This window comes from Notothenia rossii (assembly GCF_949606895.1).
Source record: "Notothenia rossii genome assembly, chromosome: 6".
NCBI lineage: Eukaryota > Metazoa > Chordata > Actinopteri > Perciformes > Nototheniidae > Notothenia > Notothenia rossii.
Window position 1 is genome coordinate 68,677,859 of NC_136909.1, and position 21,394 is coordinate 68,699,252.

The 21,394-nt window shown below is 39.9% G+C and overlaps 1 protein-coding gene and 1 long non-coding RNA gene across 2 annotated transcripts in view; one reads left to right on the forward strand and one right to left on the reverse strand.

The window, feature by feature from the left end:
- Window positions 1-21,394, reverse strand: part of LOC307044007 — a 97,390-nt gene that overhangs the window by 24,116 nt on the left and 51,880 nt on the right. The gene's annotated exons all lie outside the window — the stretch shown is intronic.
- Window positions 10,851-21,092, forward strand: LOC307044005 (BTB/POZ domain-containing protein 3-like). Its single transcript, XM_079689001.1, has 4 exons — window positions 10,851-15,610; window positions 16,668-16,758; window positions 18,574-18,692; window positions 18,891-21,092. The coding sequence occupies exons 1-4, from the start codon at window positions 15,297-15,299 to the stop codon at window positions 19,921-19,923; spliced, it is 1,557 nt and encodes a 518-aa protein (XP_079545127.1). The 5' UTR covers window positions 10,851-15,296; the 3' UTR covers window positions 19,924-21,092.

The window sequence follows — 21,394 nt, forward strand, 5'->3', positions numbered from 1 at the left end:
GTCACAAACCCTCAAAGTACACCCTGTAGCGAGTAAAACACAGGAAAGACCTGTCTATGCTGCCACAGAACAGCGAGTATAGTGACGTAACGATACCTAGGTCCAAATGGAACAATCCGCGGAGCTCCTCACACACACACTCACTCACTCAGCCTTATCTTTTCTCAGCCGTGGCTCCGCGGATCTCCACGATGTCTCGCTGTCTCGCAGACCCCAAGCAGCAACCAGGAAACGACACCAGTAATCCAGCTCAGGAGCTCCAACAAGCCGTTTAGATGAGAGTGAATACACATACTATACAGAGATGCTGTATGAGAAACCAATGTTATTTTGTAACATTGAACAATGTAAATCTATTCTAGTAGACTTCAACAATGGAATTATGATCTGTAGAAATGGCCATGTCATGGGACCTTTAACATATACAGTATATATATATATAGTATATGTATTCGAGCAATCTCAGTGAAAGGATCTGTGTTCCAACGTAGATAAATCGGCTGGCAGCCAAACAGTGGATTCTGTATCATGCTCTCTAAACAAAAATCTCCTCCAATAAGTATATACTAATTCGAATATAGCAACAAGATAGTAGCAACTATTTATTGCGCTGCGCTGACAAAGTGCAGCATGTATCAAAGAACCAGTCAGAAATAGCAGTGTCTGTTAGAGCGTCTAACTCACTAAAGTAGAATGATATAGTTAGGTAGTTGTTTTGTTTGCATGCATTGCCTCAGCAGCATGGTGGGTGCCCAGTGCACGGAGCAGCCCAGCTGTTGTAAAAGCAAAATCAGGTTATGCCAGCTGGGTTCACAATTCATCGGGTTATGGTAGAATGTCATTATATCATAAGTTATTGGAAGCAGCTGCGGAAACTACATCAGGAAAAGAGTAAAGAGAGACACAGTGCATGGATGAGGCGTTGTTGAGTCAGGGCTCTGATTAGGGGTCCTCTCAGTCCAAAAGCAGAACACAGTGTCATCTCCCGTAAAACTCATTCACTTCAAGTCCCTTGTGGAACTGGAAAAATATTAACAGTAAGATTTCTAATGAAGAAATGTTCATATCTAAAAAAAAATTGTAAATGTTTATAAGGTGTAACATTGAAGTCCATGCAGACTTCTAAATCTATGCACGCTACAAAATGTTAGTATTTGATTGTGATAATTACTATGAAGGGCACTTTTAAGGGAGTTTAACGTTTTTATTTTACACAGTTCTTTCCATTAAAAACTGACCTTTAAATCATTAAAACAATTAAAATAATAAGTACTGTAAAGCTATAACTGTTTCCTATAATACTAAGATAATAATAATGCATATCTATAGTCGTCTTGCCCTAGAATATTGATCTGAATCAGACAATGCTTTGGTAAAATAAGTTATCCAGTATTGCCACATGTTGCAGGTTGTATCTTATAAAGTACCGTACTCTGGTCCTTGACATAAATGAGTATTTATCATATTTGCAATAGATTTAATAAACTGGGAAAGATAATGATGCAATTCATTTGGGGATTTAGTGTGTCAGTTCATGTGTGTCCCCATGTGTGAATGTGTGGGCGAGGATGCATGTGTGTATATGATTTGGTCTCGGTGAGTGCTGCAGTAAAACAGCAGAGCAGACAAGCGCAGCGTTGGCCCTTGGTGGCACATCAGGGACAGCTGGATGTTGTCAGGCAGCCATAACGCTGATGGAAATGGGCTGATTGCAGCTCAACGGCCCCTCCCTCTTATAAATCAGCTTCACAGCACTCAGGGGGTGGAATACAGCAGCGGCAGGCTGCACCACACCTACTGTACAGAGCAAGAAGCCCTGCAGCAAACCGTATGAGCAAACTCATGGCAGATGGATGGGAGATACTGCTTCCAGGTAGTCTTCGAAGTGTCCTAGTTCGATAGTTGAAATACATTCAAGTAATTTGAAAAAGCTTTTCTGATACGTTTTTTTCATACTTTTTAAATTGTCATTGTTAAAAAGATCTCTGTAAAAAAGGTTAATATAAATCTTAAATTAAATCCCTCCTGTAATTTGTATGTGTATGTTATGGAATAAATCACACATATGTTATTTTCTAGTTAACGTTCATCCTTTTAAACTATAAAAATATATGTGGCTTTTCCTGAAGACAAGCGCATATTCTGGTAGTATTGCATTTTAGAAGTGCAGTCTTTTCTCTGGGCTTGTTGAATGTGAGCTCCCAGGCATTTACACCACCCACATGGGCTGCACCACTGTCAGACAAATCTGAAATTAGAAATCCAAACTGTAGCGCGCAGCTCAAAAGGCAGTATCATTATAATTAGAAGGCTTTGTCTCCTTAAACCACAGAAATTAAGATGTGAAAGGTCTGAATAGATTGTTTTGGAGCCATAGTGGCTCCAGATTTGATTGACATTTGCACTTTTGAGAATATGACGGTTTTTTTTTAAGCACAAAAATGACATTGCTTCGGGGTAAAATTATTTGTTATTCAGTGTAGCTAAATCTTTTCGCAGTCAGGATTAATAAAGGATGTTTTAATGTGCATTAATGCAGCCATACACAGCTCAATGTGATGCATACAGCATGAGCAAATAAACAATCTAACAAATTGTGCCATGTGAAGGAAATGGTGAAAAATGCTTCACATTTCTATAGATTTACTATCCCTCAATCACATGACAGAAAAATAATACCCTAATTAGCACCAGCAATAATCTGTCAGTCACTGCTGACCTTTTAACAAAGTTTAATCAAATTAATTGTGCTGAGAAATTACTGGGTGTCAAGGGGCTTCAGACAGCGAGCAAAAGTAAAAGGAATACACTTCTTCAGTTGGCAAGCTAATTGGTATTGTGCATATGTTTGCTTTGCATGCAAGTCAGGTTTAGTCAATGATTGTCTAAAGCGACATCATTACCTATGTTATTGAGGGATTTTAAAATCAGAAAACAATATGCAGATTTGTTTAAAGGTTTAAAGAAATACGAGGCTTACCTCAACAGAAAATCAAATACACTCTAAAAACGAATTGAGGCGACCTTTCACCTCCACTTAATTAAATGCATGGTTGCAAGATAAAAATGTGAGTTCATTGATTTAGATAAACATTTTAAGTTGCAAACATTAATTTATAAGTTGTGTTGACGTAATAATGTTGGTAATTCCATCAACTTAATATTGTGTGTAATTTGAACTCGGATTTCTGCGTTAATTGGCTTGATAACTTAATTGTTCTACACCTTGAGTTAAGGATTTCAAGTCCACTCCCACTTAACATGCCTGGACAAGTTCCGACAGTTAAGACAAATAGAAGTACTATACAAAGGACATTTTAAGGTGAGTGTCATCTTTTGTCATTAAAATACAGTAGATAGCCTTGTAGTTGCACTGTATAGGCAAATTGCTGTTTGACCAAAATGAGCAGCCATATAATCAGCTCATCACAGGCATTCTCTTTAACCTATTACATTTCACCTCATTCTCCAGCAGCCAATCAACGTGCTGCAGCCAAACTATAAAATGGTTCTCCTCTCTCCTGCAGTCAGCTGTGATTTCAGGTGTTCATGCACCTTATCATATGGCATGTGTCAATAAATGTTCAAACTAAATAAATTCTCTCCTGATCGAAACATCATGTGTTGACATAAACAACTGCAGTTCAAAATAAAAAGTGAATTGCCTAGTATTTTTGTTGTCGAATCAATTTATATCTTTCTTTAAAGGCGAAAACATGAAAAAGCTAAGAAAAAAAACTATTGAATAAAATATATTAATTAATTTATAAATGGTTGTTAGCTTAAAAACGTGTGTTCACAATGATGGTAATTAAGTACATACAACTTAAAATTCCTTTTAAATCATATGGTAAAACAAGTTGGAACAACTTAATTTTTGGAGTAATCAACTTAAAAACTTGTATCCCGAATGAGGGTAATTAAGTACATACAACTTAAAATTCCTTTTAAATCATGTGGTAAAACTAGTCGGAACAACTTAATCTTTTTAGTAATCAACTTCAAAACGTATGTTTATGCTACCAATTATTAAGTAGGTGGTAATTAAAAACACCTCTGATTGTAGAGGAAAAGCCTTCTCCCCTAACTCAAATAACTTTGTTGCTTTAAGACAATTTCATTAGAAGTTGTCTTAACTCAATAAACATTGATGCAAACTGTTGCGTTGATTTTCTTTGTTGAGCCAAGGCATTTGTTTTTAGAGTGTACATTGGCTTTGTCCAATGCCTAGAACCTCTTATGTTTACATTTAGCTGAAGAGCCTCTGGTAGCTGAGTAAAATATGAGTGGTATCCCTCAGAAGCAAAGATAAAACTAGCGTTAACTAGAATTATGTTACGTTTTCCTAAACCTAACCCAAGTGTGACCATAGTCAGCAGTAGAAAAAACTCATAATCTTGTCTGTCTAGCAACGACAAGGGTTTTGTAAGACCCTGACAAAACATGTCATCTTGCCAATAGGGACAAGACACTCGCATGGGTCATTTCGGAGGCTATGAAAAATGACCTATTTGAGCAAAAAGTCTGGAGGACTTGTTGGAAGACGCTATCCATCTGGGAAACTGGCCCACAGGACTGTTTAAGTGGCTTTAATAACCTCCGTTTTTAATCCTTCTCGCAGTCCTCTACCAACTGTTTTGCTTATATTAAATCCCCTTTTTACTACCATAAACTGCCATTATGACAGACAGCTTACATAGTATTTATTTTGGTCGATAACAGAATTCATGATACCGCTTCTCTTCCTGTCGCTTGCCCTGAAATGGTCACATATTGTGTGGTTGTCAAGGGCTCCCAAGAGCCATTATTTTGTCTTGGCCAGGAGCAACAACCAAAGTCTGTATTAAAGATGATATACTGTGGTAGGTTGGATGGACAGACAAATCAGCAACACTTTACAATACTCCACAGCAATCTCTCCATCAGGTTTAGCGCTTCAGCTGTTCAAAACCCAGTGAATATAACACACTGGCCAGCTGCCAGGGAATATGTTTGACCCCCACAAAATAAATACAAACATGATTAGAAAAGCTAAATCAAAATAAACCACTTTGCATATGGTCAGCTTCTATTATTGTCATTTATAGCTACACATTGAAAGGCATGGAAATGCTTTGTAAAGGTGCCACCGCATTACACTGATTAGAGTCATTAACTTTGTGTTCCTGATAATAAAATAGGAAAAGGTCATATTTCGCCCCCATGGGGCTGGGCGTGGCCTAGAGAAATCACCAGAAATTAGCTGTGAGAAGGTTAAACCATCCACTCCAATCCCTGCAGTATGTAATTAGTGTAAATGAATAAATCTAGGTGGTCATGGCATACATTAGAATCAAATTGCTGTGAACATTTCAATGTTAATGCGGTGTCAGAGATTAAACTGAGGGAAGGCAAAAGGAGGAGGGTCTGGGCTGGAAAAGGATTAAGAATCAGCTTTGAAGGGCTTTTCCCATGTGCTCCTCACGACCATATCGCACTTTTTGCTTTACCACAGCTTTCTATAGGGACTGTTTTCACTCAGTTCACCAAACCCAATCTCCTCTCTGACCTTCTCCTGCCCAGTGGTTTCTGTTGATTAACACACACTCTCTCACACACACACACACACACACACACACACACACACACACACACACACACACACACACACACACACACACACACACACACACACACACACACACACACACACACACACACACACACACACACACACACACACACACACACACACACACACACACACACACACACAAACAATTGCATGTTGCAGTATGAAACATTGGGGTCCCTTGACAGTATCCACACTGCAGCAACATACAGCATCTGACCACAATGCTCCAGCATCTTAAAAACAGCTTCTCATGGCGATGTAAATCCAGGACCAACAGCATTTCATACCCCATATGTTAATCTAGTGAAATGTCATGTATACATATGCCCTCTCTTGTTTTTTATATATGTATGTGTTCCTGTTCTGTCACTCTCTCTCTACCTTATATTTCTAAAAGTGCCATGGGTGATCCAGACAGCTGGGCACATCATTACTGTTATCCCACTGCCATTCTCCTCCTGCTTTATTAAGACACTAAGGAGCCGTCCCCTCCTCCATCGACGAAAGGACCCTCATTACAAACTATCTCTATATCTTTTTTTCCATCTGTCTCCGTCTCCTTCTCTCTCTCTCTCTCTCTCTCTCTCTCTCTCTGCTTGTATGTGCCTGATCAGCACTTTATTCCTTTGGGGCTCCTTCAGGCACAGCTTGAACACATAAGGAGTCTGTTTAGATGCTCATATACATATTTATCACAAGCCGGACAGTCCTATGGTAATTCGCAGTTCAAAAATGCATAAGCTGAAGATGCCTCAGAATACATTATAACAGGGATTCTAGTGTAAATACACCAGCTCCTGCATCTGCACGGGCTGCAGACATGTTATTGTAAATCACATCAGAGGAAGAACCATATGGTCAGCTTTTCCAGAATCACTGAAACAGCTTCGTCAACACCTTGCTTCCCATATTTTAGTTATAGCAGAGCTTTTTGCTGTTCATGCTATGTACAGTAGTTTCGAGAACATGCAGGTTTTAGCTCATCAAGATCGCTAAGTACCTGATTTCATATTGAAAGATCCTTCTGTATAGGTGATGTTTGGATGTAATATCATCTGCTTTTGGAGTTTGGTTGGAAAGAAAGGTCTGTACGAAAGATCTAACATTTTTAAAGCAACAATTGAGTGGTGCATCAGGTAATTTAAAGTGCATCACATGATGGAGGACAATTTTGTGAAACCTGAAGCTGAACCAGTTTAGGTCCTGTACTGTATATTGGTGGCAGTGCGGAGGTGAGGGTGTGTGTGATTCAAAACGTACAGTATACTGAGAGCAGAGAAGCAGGTTATGATGGGATTTTAATGTTTGCATTAGAAAGAGAAAGGCAAGCAGATTTTTTTATGATTTTATAGTAAACACAGAGGACAGTGGGATTGCTCTGATTTAAAAGCAATACTTTGGGAATAATCAAAGAGAGAAAGGGGCACTTTACAATATGTTTTATATAAATTGCAAAAGAAATTGGAATAAACTGATTTAATCTGTGGCTTTGGAGAATAAAAAAATAATGAATACGTATTTTTTGGTTTCTAAGGCTATAATCTTACCTGTTAAGCGGGGACATTTGAGTGAGATTACACTGATCTTTGTTTTTGAGGAGAGACAGACAAGCCAGACAGAGATCTGCAATCTACTAAGTGCACTTGTCCAGTTTAACATTCTTTTAAGCGCATCTCAAGAGAAAACAACAGATAAGTGGCAGCTTATAAGAACCATAAATTACCTGAAATCCTCAACCTGTCAACTTCCACTTGATGTGGCTGATCCCTTGCCTCTCGAGTGGAAAACGCTGTTATGTACATTTGCAGTGAAAGTCAAACATGGCTAAAATGGACACTCCACAAACCTTGGCAGCACCTTGAATTCTGTCAGTGAAAATGATTTCCTGGAACTGGCAGCACATTTGAATAAGCTTTACTGAAAGTGGAATATATTCAATATATTCATCTCCTCATGGAGATCTCAGAACATCTAGCATTTTCACTGCAGGGCTTTGGTACTGCCTCAGCGATCTATGCAACGGTTATAAACTGGGTCCACATTGGATTTTATTTTCAGGGCGATCAATGTTTCTTATGTTATTTAGTGCATTCCAAGTCAGTGATTTGAATGAACGTTATGGACTCATAAAGTAGTACTTTATCACTCTCATAAATTAGTGAAGAAGCATATCCTTCCAGTCGGACTCTAGAGTAAGTCTGCTGCCAAAAGTGTTTGGAATTTATGAATCAGATATTGATCTGGATGGTAGTGGAATTAAACAGGATAAGAGAAACCCAACTAACCGTATGTTCCGTGCTGGACACCATTATCTAATAATCACAAATAATCTTGATCTTCACAGGACCTGAACTCACTGAAAAAGGACCAATAAAAGTCAACACTGATTTTTAGTAGTAGTAAATGCCATTTAGAAAAGGCTGTTGCAGTATAAAATTCTCACAATCACAGAACACTGTTAACTACTGATCCAAAATCACAATCTGCTACAAAGATGTGAACACTGAACAACTATTGATCAGGTCATTGGATACACTCTTCAAATTGATGCTTATATGCTGTATTCATACCTAATAATACACACACTATCACTCCTCACACGTCATCTACAACACAACCTGTTTTGTTTTACCACTTCATTTGATTTAATGTTTTAATCAAGATGAAACATCATAAACCAGGGAATTGGGTTGCAAATCAGATTCAGCCAGACAAATAATGAACTAATAAATAAGAACAACTTGTAACCCTACAAAATAGTGTAGTAAGATAAAAACCTGATTATTGGATTTGGATATAACACACAGCCGGTCATGTCTTGGGGAACACACTTTCGCTATTGTGTTTTTCACTTTGAAGAGGCTAAGTTACCATGGCATTTATTATGTCATATCTACAAAACAGTCAAAACAGTCCTCAGTCAGACCCTTTCCAGGATGTTACGTTTCAGTAACTGTGCACTTCATCGGTAAAGCACCAAATAAGTGTTGTGCACATGTAAAATGAAAGGAAAAAAGAAAACTGGGAAACCTTTAGGGGGACGCTGAACAACGCTCCAACTAATAAATGTACCCCAGAACAGAATATGATATACATTTCCAAAGAATTATTCTCCACCCAAAACATTAAATCACACTGAAAGTTATGTCTATCAAGTTTTACATGACAGCAGAAACAGAGGGTGGTGAGTGAGCAATAGCAGAAAGTGTGTGGGAGTGAGCCTGTGAGCACGTTGTGGGTCGGGGTTATAAGGTCTGCTCTACACTGACATTACTGTGTCCACGCACTCTGCAGCACACACACATGCACAATGGCAAGATTAGATATATCAGATATAGGTTGATACTGCATGTGTGGAGATGTTAAACTGGTTGCTGTTGTGCATGTGATCCTGACATGCTGGTGGCTCCTGCAGCCCTTCTAAAGTCTCTCTGCGCTCTCTAGGCGAATATAAAATTACCCCATACATCTTGTGACTGTGACATATTGATTGTGAGGCGAAGGAGAGGCTATAATCTCATCTACTGTATGGTGTTCTGCTGGTCAGTGAAGTGTGTTGCATCATTTCTTTGACAAGACATGGTTAAAAATTCCTGTTGGTTTTCTAATTATATTTTCATGCTGTTCATCCATTTTTCCTTGTTACTCAAATTCTGAAGCGATTGGCTGAAGTTTGAGGGTCTGTTAAAAAGCAGAAAATCTAAATAGAAAGAGGCCAATGTCAGAAGGAGAGTTTGGAAAAGTCTCCATTGTATCCACACATGTCAACTTTCATATTGAAGCTCACACACACACACACTCTCATGCACATACAGACAAGTGTCACACTGTTCTTGTGCATGACTATCAGCTCTCTCCCAGACCCTGCTGACCAACCGTTCTCTTTTTCAGGAGTTCTGAGCGCCTCCCTGGGCAGACGCCACCTCTTCCGCCCCTTCCACCTGTCAGGTGCCCTCGCCTGCTTTTATGATGGCAGCAGAGAGAGGGCAGGCAGGGGGGGGGGGGGGACACTGGACGAGCTGCTGGATCCTGTCCCTGCCTTCTTGTGCCAGGCCTGAATCACAGTTCATTTCCCAGCATCCCCTCTCCTCCGCTGTGCTCAGCCAAGCCTCGCAGCAGGTGTCTCTCTGCAGAAGAGTACTGTCACTAAAACACACTTACTGATGCATCTCTGCGCTCAAACTCAGAATAGCAAGCAGTCACTTCCAAGTCTCAGTATTCAGACGGCTTTAGAGAACATTTCCTGAGATTTTTCATAGTAAATTCCAACGAGATTGCACCTCTTGTGATCACCGACTGGGCTTTGCTACTCAGTGCTTCCATTTTTTATTTGAATTACAAATTGATGAGTTACAGTACTGTGAGCACGGACATCATTATACAGTAATCCACTGCCTGAAAGCTACTAATGCATATGTTGTATTCTGATGAGACATACTTAACATAATTATTATTTAATACAGCAAATGATTTATGCATTAGCCATTATGCTTTAACCTTGAAATAGTAATACGTTTGGACACAAGACGTTCTGGGATATACTAGCTTGTAAAGAATGATGAAAACAAGCATGTGCCGGTGTAAAGCAGAAACTGAAACTCATTTTATTTACTCAAGTATTCTCCTTACAATTGATGCCCCTGACTTGTTCTACCTTTACCAGCTTGCATGTACGTTTCACACCGGCTGCAGTTGCTTCCTCAAAGATGAAGGTGTATTGGTGGAACTACTTTGAAGATAAAGGTTTTCACAGAGTACTGTCAATCTATCAAGGACTAATCGACAAAGGCACAGCTGGACTCCTGCTGCTTTTTAGCTCCACCTTTTGAAGGTAATACACAGAGGCTGGAGTTCTGCCAGGCACTGAGATACAAAGGAAATATTTAACCTTGCATCAGATAATAACTGTATCTTAATTTTGTATGTATACATTTGTTTTCTTCTAATAAGCATAAAATAATGAGAGGTCAGCATTATATCCAAATGGTTAAAATACATATGTTTAATTTGTATGTTGTTCTTTAACAGAAACAATATTATAGATGAATGCTTAACTAAGAATAACACTCTTTATCGACCATAATGCTGATCACAGTGCTACTACAGCCATGCTTAGGTTTTCCTTTTTATGTAAAAACGTGTGATTATGTGATGACAAAGTGTGAGACAAAGGTGATGTTGACACTATGACAACACCGTCATTACTTCCCCCCCCCCCTCTCACTCTGAATGTGTGAATAACATGATTACATTTTCTGCTGATGAATGGAGAGAAAATGCAATTAAAGAAAGCAGGAAGCCATTCAGGGTGATATAGAATGACATCCTGTTTATCATATATGCTGCTAGACACATAAGTCAGATACATCACAAAACGGTGTATTCTGGCAACAGTTAGGACGTTTGCTTGTTAAACATTATAATGTTGGTGTTATTAATGGCAATGGATTGTTGTAGAATAAAATCAAAGCACACATTTATTTATATGGTTTCTTCTAAAGCCAATAGATTCATGGTACAATATTGTATTATACTTTTGTTTTACTGTCATGATTGTTTTTATACTACATTTCTGTCCTGCTGTTGCGTGTGGATGTGGTTACCTAGGTAACATCTCTAGTGGCCTGCAATTTGAGAGTATGGTGCCCTGTAATGTTGGCTGCATGTTACCATAGCAAATGTCTCTGTTCTCCAGCACACACTGTACTGTATAAAGGAGCTTAGTGGGCTACGCTCCTCAGCCAGCACACACTTATACAGCTAATCAAGGTTTATGGACAAATCTATATTGTGACAGTGGTTCAAGGAAGACATTCCCTATTAAATGTATTCACCTCATTCGGCTCTTTTTGTCGGTGTAATTTCACCCTTAATATATTATGAGATATAATGTGCAAAAGTAGTATTAAAAGTAGTATTAGTGCTACTTTACACAATAGTATTAACAAGGAAACCATTGCAGTGGAATTAACAAAGTGCTCTAAGAAAAATATATATATATATATTGGGTATTATTATATCAAGTATGACAGGATTGCATAACCTTTTAAACCACCATCACTAAAAAGCTAAATCATCCGTGCGCTTTAAATAGAATCCCCATTGTGCACAGGCCCAATTCGACAAGACGAGCAAAGGAACTGTATGCATTATACATTGTGCAAAGAGTGCATTACATTTCTATCCCCATGTACTCTCTTGAAGAGATGACTTAACAAGAAAACTAAAGCACAAGCACATATTCCTAGTTGGGAAAGAGAAGCAGTTAGCTTTTCAAGAGAAAGTCTACGCTACAGTATTTCACAGCTATTGCACATATTTCAAATGCAAATATGTGACATTAATTCAAATATAAATATTTAGAGGTACAGGATAACGAGCTCACTGCAATATGCTACATTATCACATCCTGGTAGTACAATAAAAGCTTGTTTAAGAAATGAATATGTTGTTTTTACATTTTATGAGGACTTATAACTAAAGTATTTGCACTGGCAAACTGTTCAGAAGTCATAAATCTAAACCATCAATGTGTATCTTAGACCCGATTCCAACTAAGCTGTTAAAAGAAGTTTTTCCATTAATTAGCACTTCTTTATTAAATATTATGAATATGTCTTTATTATCAGGCTATGTTCCACAATCGTTCAAAGTAGCAGTGATAAAACCGCTTCTTAAAAAGCACAACCTCGATCCAGAGGTTTTAGCCAACTATAGACCTATTTCTAATCTTCCGTTCCTTTCAAAGATTCTTGAGAAAGCAGTCGCAAAACAGCTATGTGATTACTTAAAAAACTATGATTTATTTGAAGATTTTCAGTCTGGCTTTAGAACACAACATAGCACAGAGACAGCTCTGGTTAAAGTCACAAATGACATTCTAATAGCCTCAGACAAGGGACTTGTCTCTATTCTTGTCTTGCTCGATCTTAGTGCTGCATTTGATACTATCGACCATGATATCCTATTGCAAAGACTAGAGCACTTAGTTGGCATACAGGGAACTGCTTTAGGCTGGTTTAGGTCCTATCTATCTAAACGCTCTCAGTTTGTACGTGTCAACGATGAATCTTCCATCCAAACCAAAGTTAGCCATGGAGTGCCACAGGGCTCAGTGCTTGGACCTATTTTGTTCACACTATATATGCTTCCGTTAGGCAATATTATAAGGAATCATTCTGTAAACTTTCATTGTTATGCGGATGATACTCAACTATATTTATCAATCAAGCCTGATGAAATTAATCATCTAAATAAAATTCAAGACTGCCTCAAGGACTTAAAAACGTGGATGACCTTACATTTTTTGATGTTAAACAAGACCAAAACTGAAGTTATTGTACTTGGCCCGAAGAATCTACGAAACAAATTATCTAAAGATATACTAACTATGGATGGCATTAATTTGGCCTCCAGTGAGACTGTAAGGAATCTTGGTGTTATATTTGATCAGGATTTATCCTTTAACGCCCACATAAAATCAATTTCAAGGACCGCCTACTTCCATCTACGTAACATTGCAAAAATCCGGCATATCTTGCCTCAAAACGATGCAGAGAAACTAGTCCATGCATTTGTTACTTCAAGGCTGGATTATTGTAACTCCTTATTATCAGGGTGTACAAAGAAGTCAGTCAAGTCGCTTCAGTTGATTCAAAATGCTGCAGCTCGTGTACTAACCAGAGTTAGGAAAAGGGACCACATTACTCCTGTTCTGGCCGCCTTACACTGGCTCCCTATAGAACACAGGATAGAATTTAAAATTCTTCTTCTCGCCTACAAAGCCCTTAATGGGCAGGCGCCATCTTACCTTAAAGAACTCATTATACCCTACTGTCCTACTAGGGCATTGCGTTCCAAGAATGCAGGGTTGTTGGTTGTTCCTAGAGTCTCTAAAAGTACAATGGGAGCCAGAGCCTTTTCTTATCAAGCTCCACTTTTGTGGAATCAGCTTCCAGTTTGTGTTCGGACGGCAGACACCCTATCCGTTTTTAAGAGTGCGCTTAAGACCTTCCTTTTTGATAAAGCTTATAGTTAGGGCTGATTAGATTCAGCCCCTAGTTTTGCTGATATAGGCTTAGTTTGTCGGGGGACATCTTACTTCTTCCTTCTCTCTGTCTATACCTGTGTACTCTCATGTTCCGATTAACCCAGCTTCCCCAAATTTCTTTCTTTTTGGTGTCTATATACGACGGGATCCGGAGTCATGGATGATCCTGCGGTCCTGTGTCATGGATCGCGAGTCCTGGATCTTGAGTCGTGGCTGTGGTCCTGGATCATAAGTCCTGGATGGATATCCTCGTGGATTCATCTTCCTATTATACACACATGCATTTCCAAACATTTGGACTACCTATGTTGCAAATGTATTATCTTTTCCATTTACACACGGCATCTATTGCACGTCTGTCCGTCCTGGGAGAGGGATCCCTCCTCTGTTGCTCTCCCTGAGGTTTCTCCCATTTTTCCCTTTAAACTGTGGGTTTTCTCTGGAAGTTTTTCCTTGTACGATGTGAGGGTCTAAGGACAGAGGGTGTCGTATTGTCATACTGATATTCTGTACAAACTGTGAAGTCCACTGAGACAAATGTAACATTTGTGATATTGGGCTATATAAATAAACATTGATTGATTGATAAATCTAATCAAAGCATCAAAGACCAATGTAATGCAAAACTGTTTCTGTAAACAAAAATGAAAAAGCTCATTAAAGAAGATCGATTGTCAAAGGATGCATGAATTAAGCAAATTCTGCCCTTAAAAAGAGCGCGTCCATTTGCATTGCCCTTTTAAAACAAAACATGGAGTACTGTAGTGCAAAGTGACTGCTGTGGCTCCAGGTAAAACAAACACAAGAAGCAAACCTGGAGATAAATATATCATTCTTATGGTGCATGGCTGTCACTTTAATTGAGACTTTAACTATTGCATATTCAAGTCTGTGCTGCACTAGGCTGCATTAGCCAATCATGAATGCTATGTGCTCCCATTGGCTGAGCTATGGAGAGAGCTGTGCGCTGTGCTGTGAGGGGCGGGGAGGGGAGGGGGCTCTCCATCTCCTCTGCGCTCTCCCATTCAACCTCTGTAGTCAGCAGAACGAGTGGCTGAGCAGAGCTGCACAGCATCCACCGCTACAGCATCCTGCAGAAGGCTCCGTGGAGGAGAGAGAGTGTCTGATAGAAAAAAGGTGGATCCACAGCAGAAGACAGACTGAAAGAAAAAGAGAAGCACACAAGGAGTAAGAGTGGGAAATGAAAGGAATTGAGTAAACACCGCTGCCTACCTGAGGACCACTGCAGCTGTACTAAATCTGGGGCTGTCAGGCCAACCCTCAGTGAGTGAGAGAGACACGGGAGCAGAGGAGAAAAATAAGTGATTTAAAGAGCAGATCTCATCACTCTGGACAAGCAGGGATGGGAACCCTAAGAGCTTTTCCGTCAGCAGATCACACTTCACACAGGAGAAGCGCCTTCGGATCACCAGCCTCTTCAGAGGAGTGAAGAAAAGAGGCAAACAAGAGAGTTGTCTTATAGTTCCTGAAAGGTGAAAGCTCGCACAGGAACTCTGATAACTACGCTGCTGAGTACAGCTCAGGTCCCCCTCTGTTTCCCCCTACACCTGCCTGGTCCTGGTGAATGTCTTCTCTGCATGCTATCCCACTGCTCGGCAGTTGAACACACTCATGGTCGATGCCAAGGGAAGGAACATGAAATGTCTGACTTTCTTCTTAATGCTCCCCGAGTCAGTGAAAAGCAAATCAAGTAAAAGCTCCAAGAAAGGGAATGCCAGTAGCAGCTCCAAGCTGCCCCCTGTCTGTTATGAGATAATCACTCTGAGGAGCAAGAAGAAGAAGAAGATGGCAGCGGATATTTTTCCCACCAAAAAGCCGGCTTGCACCACCACAGTGCAACAGTACCAGCAGCAGAACCTCAACAACAACAACACCACCATACAGAACTGTAACTGGCAAGGACTTTACTCCACTATAAGAGAAAGGTAGGTGCCAGCAGTAACGGTCTTTCTGAATCAGGGACCATGACATCTTTTCCAACAGTTAATCATGGTAGATGAATCTTCATAATTAAAAAAATCACATGACGTTTTATAGATAAGAGCTGCATGTCCCACTGCATTTTATTACCAGTTTTCAGATGACAACGTATCCCAAAACACTTATGTAACGTAGTTAGTCTTTTATACTGAGGTATGGGTGTGTGTGTGTGTCTGTGTCTGTGTCTGTGTCTGTGTCTGTGTGTGTGTGTGTGTGTGTGTGTGTGTGTGTGTGTGTGTGTGTGTGTGTGTGTGTTCCCTCTGCCCTGCCCTTAATCTGCTGGGGGTATCTCTGTTTACACCCTCCCATGCTCCTGCAGACTTTGCCGCTTTGACATAACAGAGGGTGGTTAGGCACCGGGTGCGTTTGATATGCACTACAGGCAGATGCTGCTCTGTACTAAAAGCTAAATATTTACCTTGGCCTATCAGTAAGAGAACCCAGCTGTACAGAGCTAAATGTGTGCTCTCCGATCTGGCTTTGTTGTCTCTCCAGAAATGCATGGGGCTGTTTACCCACCCCTGTCACATGTTCCAGTACTCAATAATATATGAACGCAGCTTCATTGTTTGTCCCATTCTTTCACAGTGGGGATTTTCCATTTAGTTAATTGGATTGTTTACCAGTTTTTCTCTATGTAGGCACAAAGTGTTTAAGTTTGTGTAAGTGTGGTATGTAAGACTTTCTTTCAATCCATGTACTGTCTTGCCTGAAGCAATTGGGACACTTTATATAACCACAACTCTTGCTTGAAGAGAAGGAGAAAATATATGTAGTTTACTATTTTTGCTTGGATTTTTGCCAAAGCCTAATTTGTATTAGCCTTATTAATCGCATAATATATATATTTATGGGTTTATGTGCATTGATCCTCCTTTAATGTCACTCTTATAACTTTTAGTTGTGGGTTTTCTCCCCTTCCTCTCTTCTAAAACAAATGTACAGGGTATAAATGTGTATGATTGATTTCTCCTGTTTTGATTTGTTTCTTTCCCTTCTTAGAAATTCAGTAATGTTCAACAATGAGCTGATGGCAGATGTTCACTTTGTGGTGGGTCAGCCTGGAAGGACCCAGCGGCTGCCGGGACACAGAGTAAGAATTTCATCAACGATTAAAGTCACGGTTGCAGCGAGGAAATTAGCAAACAAGTAATCAGCCAGCACAGTTATTCATATCATATCAGCATAAAAAATAATCCTCCCCATGCCAGCAGTAATATAATTGCCATCCTTTGTGCTCAGGTCTCACTTCCGCACCATGTGTCTTTTCTAGACAGTCCTCAATTATTTATGTAAATGAGGCTGAGGGAAGGAGGAAGGGATATCCTCTTCAGCAGTCATCTCGCAGAATGGATCGCCTTTGTCTCTTCTTTAGCTCAGCTTTTCAGAGACAGCTCTGCAATTACCCAACTTTTAATCAAACACGTCAAACAGCACACAGCCACAATGATAAGGAATAGAGAAAGATGCATTCAACTCTGCGTCTCACATCCTAGAAATACTTTTTATACCCCTTCACTTGATTAGCTTTAGAATTCTGGATGTATGGTTATAGTGAATCGACTTTATAACCATTAGTATTATAATTAGACCCGAATTCATCCTGTTTACGACGGTTGCAACATGGAGGTCGACATGCTTCATGTTTAGTTCTTCCTCTGACCTCATTGCCTTTTCCAATATGTTCACATCAATGATTAAAGTGTATAGCTTCCTACACCATGTGGCTCATCTAAAAGAACATCATTACGTGTACTCATTTGGAATATGATTATAACATTCACATTCAATCTGGTAAGTGATTTTGCAGCCATGAATTTCCCTCGGCTGGCCATTCCACATCTACCCAGACAGATGAGCCCTGCATGGGTCATCTTTTTTGTTCTTTATATGGGACCCAAAAGTATTATCTATGATTGGTAGTTGCAGTGCACTTCTTCCATGCATTTAAAGAAAGCCGTTATGGAAAGAAGGAAATTGAAGATGACTTGACTGCACTTTATGCCAAGACATTATGCCAGTGGAATATAATGACGCTCAATACCGCAATCTTTATTGTGTCCATTTGGCCGGAACTCAGATGTGCATTATGATTTAATTTCTAAAGTTATATTTCTTACAAAATACGGGATGCCTTATGCAGCTAAAAGCAGAGTGAACATTTGTAAAATACAATGGGTCAGAAGATGGAACTAATCATATTCTAATATGCAGCATTTAAATACTCATGCTTTAATGAATTTCAGTGTGTAAAAAATGTGCATTGTTTTCCAAAAAGCTTTTTGCAAGGCAAATTGGGTATGTGCTTTTTTATTTTTGTGAAAATGTACACCACCCACATACCCACCAACGCATACTTATGCTGCACACACACTCACACACATGGATGTACTTGAGTACAATAACAAAATGCATGCCTTGAACACAGTGCTTATCACTGGAATTAGTAGCATTGTGTTGCATCTGATATCATCATAGGTTCAAGTCATTAATTTCAGCTAATTGAACTTTTGCTGAACTCTCTATAGTTGTGTTATTAGGATTTCCTGTTTAGTTTTTTGTTTAAATTAGAGACAATCTTGTTCATTAGAAATGTGCCTCCTCGTCCTCAGGGAAAATGGTAACTGGCTGAGCTCGGTTCATTATGTGAGAAGCTCAACAGGTTCAGTCTCTCCAGTGATTAGAATTGAGGCATTGTTCAACACCCACACATTGATTGATTTTGTATGTAAAGAGTAGGAGCTACATGTGAACTAATTGGATTTAGGACAATTATAAAGGACAGATAATCTTTCTCCATTACTGAATGTTACTACACGTTATGTTATTTCCAGTGAAATCACAGACTATACAGCATGTTTGTATTCCTGTTTTCACTCTTTTACTTTGTTTCCTTTTCTTCCAACAGTATGTTTTGGCTGTGGGCAGCTCAGTGTTCCATGCCATGTTTTATGGGGAACTTGCTGAGAACGATGATGAAATCCATATTCCAGATGTGGAACCAGCAGCATTTCTGGCAATGCTGAAGTAAGGATTCTCCTTTGTCTTAACTCTTCAACAGTACTTGTTTTAACCATAAAGTACTGTATATATAAATATAGTATATACAACATTACTATTTATAACTCCTTCAGGTCTGTTTTTATAATAACATTATCTGCTTAATAAACATGCTTACACCATGTTGTTTATAAAGCTGAGAAAGACTCCTTTTTATTTCAACAGGTACATTTACTGTGATGAAATTGACCTGAGTGCTGACACAGTGTTGGCCACTCTTTACGCTGCCAAGAAGTACATTGTCCCTCACCTGGCACGTGCCTGCGTCAACTTCTTGGAGACCAGTCTGAGCGCCAAGAATGCCTGCGTGTTACTCTCCCAGAGCTGCCTGTTCGAGGAGCCGGAGCTGACGCAGCGTTGCTGGGAAGTGATTGATGCCCAGGCCGAGCTGGCGTTATGCTCGGAGGGCTTCTGCGACATCGACTCCCAGACCCTCGAGAGTATCCTACAGCGCGAGACACTCAATGCTAAAGAGATAGTGGTGTTTGAAGCGGCACTCAGCTGGGCTGAGGCTGAGTGCCAGAGACGGGACCTCACCTTGTCGACTGACAACAGGCGTAAGGTGTTGGGCAAGGCCATGTACCTGATACGTATCCCTACAATGGCTCTGGATGACTTTGCCAATGGAGCAGCCCAGTCGGGAGTGTTGACACTTAATGAGACCAATGACATCTTCCTGTGGTACACAGCGGCCAAGAAGCCTGAGCTGGAGTTTGTCAGCATGCCTAGAAAAGGTCTGACACCCCAGCGCTGCCACAGATTCCAGTCATGTGCCTACCGAAGCAATCAGTGGCGCTATCGGGGCCGCTGCGACAGCATACAGTTTGCAGTGGATAAAAGAGTTTTTATCGCTGGGTTTGGTCTGTATGGATCTAGCTGTGGATCAGCAGAGTACACTGCCAAGATTGAGTTGAAACGTCAAGGAGTAATGCTGGGACAAAACCTCAGCAAATACTTCTCTGATGGTTCCAGCAACACCTTCCCAGTGTGGTTTGAGTATCCAGTGCAGATCGAGCCCGACACCTTCTACACTGCTAGTGTGGTTCTGGATGGGAATGAGCTCAGCTACTTTGGACAGGAAGGGATGACAGAGGTGCAGTGTGGGAAAGTGACATTTCAGTACCAGTGCTCCTCGGACAGCACTAATGGCACTGGGGTGCAGGGGGGGCAGATTCCTGAGCTCATCTTCTATGCTTGATAACCCCATGCATATAAATGACTGATGTTCAGTGCACTTATGGACAAAATAAACGTATCACTTTGCGCATAGTGTCACTTTCTGGTATTTCTTTTTGTCACCGTTGAGCTAAAAATGCTAATTTCAGACCTGTGATAGGGTCTTGTGTGGTTTTCATTTCAGTAATCGGTCCACTTGAGTAGGACCAGATAGATGTCTCCAGATGAGGAATTGTCCAAATAATTTGATAAACAAAAATTCTAAAAAAAAAAAAAATATCTTGCACTAGACGTGCATGTATAAATGCATATATGTTAGTTCTGAAGTGTATAATGCCACAATGGTGGCCAATGCGGGGCACAAAGATATTGTATATGATGAATATGCTACAGTTTGTTTATTATTTCTATGCTTGCATAGAATGCACATATATAGCAGCAATACTTCACATTCTATATTCTCCAATGAGCATTTCATATCATGACTCAGTCTGGACCATCAGCATTATAAAGAATCTAAAAAAGGCTGTATGATACTCAATACCAACATAAAATGTCATTAGGCATGTATGTAGTGGTTTGAATTTAATCTGCAGCTTTTGATACTTTGAATCTAGTAACATGGCACCTATAGATGCATCGATGTGATCAAATTCACTTCCACCTGATACAATGAAAAAAATATTTGGTTCAATCTGTCAGCATTGCAGAGCTTACAGCATGGGCTGAACTGTTACATTTCCGCTAACCCGTACTACTAATTGTTCTGGCGCCTTGGTTTTGTTTACAGCGAAAAGATCAATGACTGATTCAGTGTTACAAACTGTTTATCTTACTGTATGAACTTCTACTTCTCTTTGTTAAGAACTCTGATCTGCTTAGCACTCCCTCCCAATGTTACCATACACACAGTATTTGCTTACTGTATATGCTACATAATGCACTGATTTTGGTTTGTAACCTATTTTGTTATTTAGTTTTACATGCTGTTTTAAATTAGGCGGACTATTTTTGATTTACTGTGCTACTGAGTATTTCTTTCTGGTGTAGGATAAACATCCATGCGCTTGTCTGCTGTGACAAAGGATGGGCAAACTGGTGTTGATGTCCTGTGTGTACGTGCTACAGTGCTGGGAGACATACGGATGTGTATGATTGTTGAAGATGCAAATAAACAGAACAAGCGGTTAATATCGGTTGTTCATCCCATCTGTAAGAGGAACTACACTACACACTTTCCGTCTGAAGTTAGGAGATGGGGACAGATGATGCCCTTTAGGCAATGAAGTGATTTATAATGCTAAAGAAAGCTGTCTGTTGATTGATGGTCCCTGTCTCCATGCCACTGATACACCCTGCGTTTTGTCTGTCAAACTCCAACTCTATTCTGCATCCCCTGAACTACACCATATGATTCCCCTCCCCCTCCTTAATATAAATTCTGATAGCCTGCAACTCTAAAGTACGGCTTTGTGATGTGCCATCACTTCTGC

Bases quoted from the DNA above. Each gene is read 5' to 3' on its own strand.
- LOC307044005 (XM_079689001.1), top strand. From the start codon at position 15,297: ATGGTCGATGCCAAGGGAAGGAACATGAAATGTCTGACTTTCTTCTTA. The intron at 15,611-16,667 runs GTAGGTGCCAGC...TTCCCTTCTTAG, and splicing joins TACTCCACTATAAGAGAAAG to AAATTCAGTAATGTTCAACA. The intron at 18,693-18,890 runs GTAAGGATTCTC...TTATTTCAACAG, and splicing joins GCATTTCTGGCAATGCTGAA to GTACATTTACTGTGATGAAA.